This window comes from Condylura cristata, unplaced genomic scaffold, assembly GCF_000260355.1.
Source record: "Condylura cristata isolate star-nosed mole 26May11 unplaced genomic scaffold, ConCri1.0 scaffold00015, whole genome shotgun sequence".
In the NCBI taxonomy this organism is placed as follows: Eukaryota; Metazoa; Chordata; class Mammalia; order Eulipotyphla; family Talpidae; genus Condylura; species Condylura cristata.
In genome coordinates, this window is record NW_004567116.1 from 33,332,345 (window position 1) to 33,341,031 (window position 8,687).

At 38.3% G+C, this 8,687-nt stretch overlaps 1 protein-coding gene across 1 annotated transcript in view; it reads right to left on the reverse strand.

Moving 5' to 3' along the window:
• The window catches only part of IPO7 (importin 7), a 56,700-nt gene extending 48,335 nt beyond the window's left edge, over positions 1–8,365 (reverse strand). Inside the window, exon 1 of the mRNA XM_004683058.2 lies at positions 8,171–8,365. Within this exon, the coding sequence (XP_004683115.1) occupies positions 8,171–8,254 (84 nt within the window). The 5' untranslated portion in view covers positions 8,255–8,365. The remainder of the gene's footprint in view (positions 1–8,170) is intronic.
• Positions 8,366–8,687: the final 322 nt, after the last annotated feature.

An 8,687-nucleotide genomic window follows, 5' to 3' on the forward strand; every position in this document is an offset into this window, starting at 1 on the left:
AAAAAAAAAGTATTAAACACAGACCAAATAAAAGAACATTTATTAGCTATACGAATTAGGAAAAATCACAAACACTGTGTAACAACTTTCTAGCATTCTTGGGTATGGTAAACTATCACAAACTTAAAAAAATGTCTTTCACATATTAACTATTATATGTCACGTTATAGTTAGAATATTTTTATGGTGAGTTTAAAAATAAGTAAAATAGCATCAATCACAAAAATCCTTTAAATTTTCATTAATTATGCTATTATTATTCCCAACAATTTGATAAACATCAAAACATCTGAGAGGATGCCAAAATAAATTTTTTATATGAGGCAATGTATTAATGTAACTTCTGGGTGCTAGCCTAGTTAAAGGCCGGTCTTCAAGATCTTAGCTTCTAGCAGAGAACCACAAAAACTGAACTAACAAATGGGACATTACACATCATTAAGTAGAGTTAACCATTCTAATAATACTCTTTTAAAAGACTCTAACCATAAGACAAAATTTCCTTTCTAGATAACTTAGTTTGCTATTATTTCTTCATCAACCAGACAATTCAGCATTCACCCTTAATCCATCTCATTAAAATTCTTCAACTGTCCCCAATTCCATCACCATCAACCTCACCCACTTATTATCACTTCAAAATGTGTCAGGCACTTTTTACAGAGAAAAAGATCACTTCAAGGTAGTTTGACAGATTAATTAAAAATCTGAATTAGACTTTAAAACCCTTATACTCATAAAATGGGAAGAAAAGATTTTTAAAAGGAAAAGTATGGCTTAAAGGTAAATTGCGGCTATTACAAGATCTACCACGTGTAAACTTTGGGGAAAGGTTTTTACATAATCAGATCTATGCTATAAGAAGATGAGATTTTAACGCAGTATGAAGGATGCAATTCTAGCATAGGTGACTATAAAACATGACAGGAGGATAACTATTATTACAGCAGATAATAATAGACCTGAAAAACTTCTACTCCACAGGTAGCTTCCCCCATCCCACAAAGTAACTAACTTTATGAAAGAAAAAAGAAAACCACATAAAAACATATGATCAGATTTCCCCTGATTTTTAGTAATCAGTTAACTATAATCCTGCCCCCACCCCTTTCTAGCGTTACCACTCACTCTGTAAAAGCACAAATTGCTTCCTTTGAAGTTGCCAATATTTTTTTAAAAAAAGATTTATTTATGCATACAGAGCTAGGGTACAGGCCAGAGGTGTAGGGGCGGTAAGAGGTTTCACCAGAGACAGTGGGGAGCAGAACAGGCAGATTAAGGAAGTACACTGCTGAGGGGAGCAGTCAGGAGAGATCTGCTGCACCATGTGGATCACCTCTGGGGCTGGGAATCGAACTCACTGAAGCAGGTGCAGCTAGCTTGCAGTGCTTTAAAAGTTTCCTATGGCTGATCCCCTTTCCCAGTCCTCATTTAACCTCGCATTTTTATAAACTCCTCCTCCTTTTTTTTTTTTTTTTAAAGATTTATTTATTTGTGCATACAGAACTGGGGTACAGGCCAGAGGCTCAGGGGCGGTGAGAGGCTTCACCAGAGAAGAGTGGGGAACAGAACAGGCAGATCAACGAAGTACACTGCTGAGGGGAGCAGCGGGCGGGTCAGGAGAGGTCTGCCACGCCATGTGGTCTCCTCCGGGGCAGGCGGAAATCGAACTCATGTGGAAGCGGCTTTAGATTCTCAGTGCTGTGCTTTAACCCGCTGCGCCACCAGGGAGGGCCCCTCCTCCTTTTTTTTACTAATAACTTTCACTTACTACAAAAGTAGAAAATTTATGAAATTCTTTTAAGGAAAAAGGAAATTTAAATTACCTACAACAAATCTTCTTTCTTGAATTTCCTTTTCTTGTCTTCTTCCTACTGTATGTATGCATGTACAATATTCACCAGTTTCCATTCTACTGTTTCTCAAAGTCCCCAAAAGGGCACGGCCCAAAGTGTAACTCTCTGGTCCACCTTACACCTCTAGGTTATACTACTCACTTTGTAAACACCTGCAGAATAAAGACCACTTTTCCATTGCTGCTTTGTCTCCTAAGCTTCAATGTCATATTCCTAAATGCCTGTTAAACATTTTCTCCTTGATGTTTTACCAGCTCTGCAAACCAAGACTTAACTCTTTAAGTAAAAATGTTTTCTTCAAAATGAATTTACCCTCTAGACCTACATTTCCCAATGTAAACAACAAATGTCATTACATTTTAAAACTTCCTTCTTGAGAAATAACTTGTTATTTTTTCTCCCCACTGGAATGCAAGCAGACATCTTGAATTAGCAACTGTACTTTATACCACTTTAAAGTGGCTGTAATATAAGATTATATATGAACACAACCAGGAAGTTTCAAGAGACAAACAATATCTAACTCTTGTTTTACTGAAGAATTTAATAATGCAAATACCGTACCTATTTTACCTACATGAAAAATTAAATATAGTGAGGTTAAGATATCACAGTGGGAGAATCAGAGTTGGGCTGAAGATCTCCACTGTGTCTTCCTCCCTTTTCATTAAAGTTATCATACTTAAGTGTTTTCAAACTAAGAAAAACTTTTCGTGACCAAAAGAAAAAAGAACCGCTTTAAATCACACTTGTCTTTAAAGCTGCACTGACAAAAACAGTAGGAAAAATGATATATTCATCTACTACACATTAAAGAGAAAATGTTTTCTTACAAATATTAATATGGTGTTACTTTTTCTTCAAATATTTAACATGCTATATCATTGCATAATTTCCTGTTTAATAATCAAATTATTCAAGCACTCTCCCAAATTAAAACAGTATGTACATAAATATATTCCTGATTAAGGAAAGTTACTTGCTCAGACTATAAACTACTCATCCTCTAAAAACATACACACTGTAATCTCGTAAATATTTTGTTGAACACATGCCCTCATTCTGCACTTTTCCAGATCTAAGATTTTCATTATTTTGTAAATCCTTTAATAAAATCAAATTAGCCATAATGTTTTATAAATAAAACATTATCACTTATACCAGAAATAGCTACTATCTATGAATATCCCAGAATAGTGTATGAACTTAAAAGATAAACAGAAAAAAAAAATTTTATCAATATAAAATTATCAAAGCTAAGCCCATTACCTAGAAAGTATTTTATGTGAGAAATCAGCATTTCTACTGATAAAACCATTTCATAGCACCATTAACTCAGTAACAGGATATTTACAGGCTTACTTCTAAGTAAGCTTTCTAATTCCTGATCAGGGCACTGTTCTTGATTGCAACCAAAAGACGGGAGGAATATTGATGCTCAGATCTTATCTGATTTAACTAATGTAAAATTTAAGTTTTATTATTGTCCTGACCACACAGAATTCCAGAAAGGCAATTATGCCTTCTTTGCATCTTCGTTCAGTGCCTAGAACAAAGACACTTACTTTTAAATGAACCATCGAGGGAACCATCATTAAGAATAAACATCGAGTCCTCCCTGGTGGTGCAGGGAGTTAAAGCACAGCACTATGAAGCGGGCTGCAGTAACTTCAACATGAGTTTGATCCCTAGCCAGGGGTGACCCACATGGCAGACTTCTCCTGTCCCACTTGTTGCCCCCTCAGTAGTGTATTTCAGTAGATCTGCCTGTTCTGCTCCCCACTGTGTCTCTGGTGAATCCTCTCACTGCCCCTGCACCTCTGGCCTATACCACATTTCTGTACGAATAAATCTTTTAAAAAATTTTTGAATAAATACCAACACTTCAAAAATATTTTTCCTGATATTATATTTAAAGTCTCAGCTTCTCAGAAGAGAAGAAATCCTATGACAAAATATTAACAAGGGGGCTCTCTTGCTGGTGGTGCAATGGGTTAAAGCACAGCACTACGAAGCCATCTGCAGCCACTGCAGCATAAGTTAGATCCCTGGGCTAGGGAGCTGACCCACAATGACACAGCAGACCTCTCCTGTCTCTCCTGCTGCTCCCCTCAGCAGTGTATTTCAGTTGATCTGTCTGTTCTGTTCCCCACTCTGTCTCTAGTGAATCCTCTCACATTCCGGCACCTCTGGCCTGTACCCCAGTTCTGTATGCATAAATAAATTAATTAAAAAACACATAAATTAACAAGGATGTGAAACAATGTACACTTCATTAAAAAATTAGATCAAAGAATTAACACTGCAGTTTCATGGGAGGCTGGACTTCTGTCTTGTGTATTGTATTGAATCATCAGCAGAGATAGTACTTGTCATGTTTTTCCACCCCACATTTTTTCCAAATAACAGAAACAACTATTGGTTGAGTGTATCTACTGTTAGCTAAGTATTCCAGGGTCCAAAAAAGAAAAATCTCTATTTTATGCCTACAGAAATGAGTAAGTTCAAAACTAATGAATTCTTAAGTAGATAAGAAAGCAATCACCTAGTTCAAACAGATCAAATAGAACTAAAATAGTTAAAATGTAAGGAATAATATATAAAATTAGGTGTTGAGTTTTGAGTTCACAATACCATGGAAGATCAAAACAGGAAAAGTTAACACTGAAGATGGAGTGACAAAGTTTACGGACGAGAAAAGATTTAGTTCTAAGTGATAAGAGTTTAATAGGAGGGATAAACAGTATAAGGTTTATGTAAGAGAGATTTCCACCTAAGAACATTGGCACCAAAAAAAAAAAAAAAAGAAAAAGCAGGAAGAGAGAAGAGATTGTCTACTAAGTGATAAGAGTTTAATAGGAGGGATAAACAGTATAAGGTTTATGTAAGAGAGATTTCCACCTAAGAACATTGGCACCAAAAAAAAAAAAAAAAAAGAAAAAGCAGGAAGAGAGAAGAGATTGTCTATTATAGTAACCTGCCAAAAACCCTCAGAAATGTTTTATATTTTACAAATGAAGAAACAAGTACTTCTGAGTGAGTGTGTGTGTGTGTCTGTATGTGTGTGTACATGTAGGAAATGACAGCCTTTGTATCCCCAAGAGCAAACTGTCTTTGGAACATAATAATTAATGCTGAATGAATACCAAATGTCACATATTTTAGATTACCTAAACAAAACAATTTTTTTTAAAAATCGCACTTCTAGATATACAAGTTAATAAAATACTGCATTTAAATGAGAAGTGACAGATCCTGTAACAATCTGTTTGAAAAACTGAAAGAGGAGTATTCTTAACATTTCCAATTATTATTTGAGTTCTTATTTTTTTTCTGCATTTAATAAATATTTATTGAGAGCCAGGCCTGGTGTTTATAATTTTGCCAATTTCCATGTTACAATAATTCTATCTACTACCAGTGATCCCACTGTTCAAAGGACATGTAGTCTTTCTCCATTAGTGCCATTCATTAATACCCAAGTGCCAAGTTACTAGACTGAAGAAGAAAACAAAATGTACGACATGTTGGATTTGTCAATCAACTGGCACTTAAGCAGTAGTTCATATTAATCTAGATAACTTAGTACCAAATACTTTCCTCAATTTTTTATGTCAGATCTCATACAACCCACTTAATACAATGATATGCATACTACTTTGTTCATGTTATACATAAGGAAAGTGAAGCTAAATAACTTTCCTAAGGCCCTCCAACTAGCACAGAATGCTTCAGTAGTTAAAATTTAAAAAAAAGTGTTAAGGCAATTTTCGATTGTATTTCCAAAAATACCAGCATTTTAAAATGGTTTTCTCCACTCTGTGGCAGTTTATTACAAGACATTTCAAACTGGAACATGACAATGAGTTCCAAAACTGTTATAGCAGCTAAAAGTAAAATAAAAATTCATTACCCACCAAAGGGTAAGTCAGTGGGAAATACTAATTCACCTAAATAATCTAATGGAACTTCTATATTTTGTCTATAAGCAGTACTTAAAAATATATAAATACCCTAAAAATCCTTGCAGTGGGAGGGCATGTCGAAGTTAACTATACTTTTTCAAAGTTACCTATCATAACAGAAAACCATAAAGCCTAAAATGATAGATCAAGAAATTTGCAGTAACAAAAATTACCAAAAAATTACCAACCTTGGAAAACTCAAAAATTTATTAGGAAAAATGATAAAAACATGTATGATAAATCAGTGCTAGAGAGAAAAAAAAATAAAGGGAGAAAAGGGTGTACTTTACGCAGGGAACTCCTTCAAGATATGCAGACAGCTGAATATGATATAGAGCCAGTGGTAGAGGGAAGTGAGAGAACAAGACTAAGACAAATGTGCTAAAAGAGCTCCAACTAGATTCAACAGTAATGTGCAATTCACCATGAAAATTTCACCTTTTTGTTGTTTAACTATTTGCATTATAATACATTAATAATACAGACATATACTTATTACTTAGCTAAGAAGATTCATTCAAATGTCAATGATTTTTTTAAATTAAGTGAACCAAAACATAGCCTCAGTTGAATGAGCACCATCATGTAATATTGATTCATACTGTCCTCCAAAGCATGAAGTGTCTGCCAGAACTACAATGTTATTTTTTTCATTCATACTAGGGGTAATTGCTTTCAAGACACAGCTGGGATCTATTTCCTAAATAAGGTTCTAACACAAAAACTTCAAAGCAAAAGTATTCAGATGAATGGCCTTCACTATCACAGTGGAAGTCACTATACTTAAACTTATAGGTTGTCTAGGTTTTACACATGTATCATAAAATGTTCATCTTTGCCTGTCTACCACAAAACAAATAAAAATAAAGTGACCCCTAACATCCTCCGTAATTTACTACTGTTTCAAAGTAGGAAATTTGTTTCATTATTTCACATGCCAACGAAATCCATGCTTCTCTCTCAATGTGGCTTTTTAGCATCATTTTTGGTTTGGCCCAATGCTGGTCTCATTTACATATGAGAGCTTTATTTTGAAATAATTTTACACTTGATTTATTTAAACCCTGTGGATGATCTTAAAATCTAAGTTCCTGAAAGTAGGGATCGCTAATATAGATAGCATTGTACTGTTCAACTTAGAATCCTGCTACTTATAGTTAAGTTAATCTAAATAACGTTTTTAAGCAATTTATCTAGCAATTAAGAGGGCCATAACCGAACTTACTCTTTGAAGAGGAACTTTTTAAAGAACATGTACACTAAATGTCACTGAAAGTTTCAGATTCCACAGTATAACTACAATAATTAAGGCGTACAGGAAGTTACAACGGCCCTTTTAAGATGACCTTATAATACTAATATTTTAAAAGGTGCAGAATTTAGGAATAAAGAATGAAGTTGAAGATGGCATCAAAACAAGAAAAAATGAAAAGAAAAAACATAAGGCTTTTTCCAAGGAGTGGTCCCCCAAAATATGAGAAGAAAGCCAACCCTTGGCGAGTTAATACGAAGCTCCGCAAGTTTCAAAACTTACAAATTATCTCATTTCATTTGCCTGTCAGTTACTCTGTGGCTTAACTTTATGAATGGGAAAAATTCGGCATCAAAAGGTAAGTGACTTGCCCAAGGTCACTCAAGAAACTAGTGGTTCGGCTTCCTTACCTGGAGAGGTGCATTCAACCTTTCCACTACCTCGCACTACCTCCCCAACCGAGGTATGAAGAATAGAAAAGCAGAGAATCAGAGTCTTATTGATATCCTGCACTACCCTCGCCCTGCCAAGGAGGGGGAGGGCAAGGTGGGGGTGGAGGCAAGGCTCTGAAAGCTTTCGGTGGCAGCGCAGAGAAAAGTTGTGCAGGTCACTGATCAGCCAAGTGACAAGCTGACAGGCGCAGCCCCCAAAGGACCAACTAACTCTGTATTCCCAGGAGCTCGTCCAAACCCAGCGCCACCAGCACTGCTTCCGGAAACCTCTAAAAACCCTCGCAGAGTTTCGCCCCCACCCGGGCGCGACGATCGCGCTGGTCCAGAGCCAGAGAGCGGCCGGCCACCCGAGCCAGCCATGTGTCCAGCCGGTCACGCCCGCCTCCCCTCAGTCGGCTCCTCACGCCTCAGCCGCAGCCGGAGGCCCAGCTCAGGATCTAGCGCAAAGACTGCTGTGGCCGCCACCGCCACCACCACCACAGCAGCCCGAGGCGTCCCAGCGTGGCACTCACCGTAACGTCCCCGCCCCACCCCTCCAGCTGGGCCTCAGCGACGCGGTCCGCGCCTCTGGCCAGGCCCGAAGGACTCGGCCTGCCAGTGAGTCCGCCCGCCCGCCCGTCGCCGCCGCCAGCCCGGCGTCCTTACTTCATTTAGCTGGCGTTCTGCGGCCTCACGCAGGGCTGGGTCCATGGTGCCCCGTAGGGCCTCGATAATGGTGTTGGGGTCCATCGCAGCGCGGACTCGGTCAAACCCTGAGCTCGGGTGCTACTGGGCCAGGAATAGCGCCGCTCACTGCGCACATGGACCCGCCGCGCTCCGCAGCGGCAACCGGCGCGAAAGGAAAGAGAAGCGCCAAGGCCCCGGATAGAACCTCTTCGCCTCAGCGTGGAGGCGGGAGATGCCCCGGCCACTTCCTGTCGGCGCGCCCGGGAAGCATCTTGGGAGATGTAGTCTCTGTAGACAACCCGCAGCCCGCGTGGCCGCCAGTTGTGGGTCCTAAGGACAAGACTTGCACCCCTCAGAAATGAAACTTTTCAGGTACACAAACAGAAAATTAAAGAAACCAATCACATAGGTTTAACACAGAAATATGCCTATGGTGACCATAAGGTGAATCTGAAGCGCGAGTGGGGCAAAGTGTTATTATATTACATAATATTTG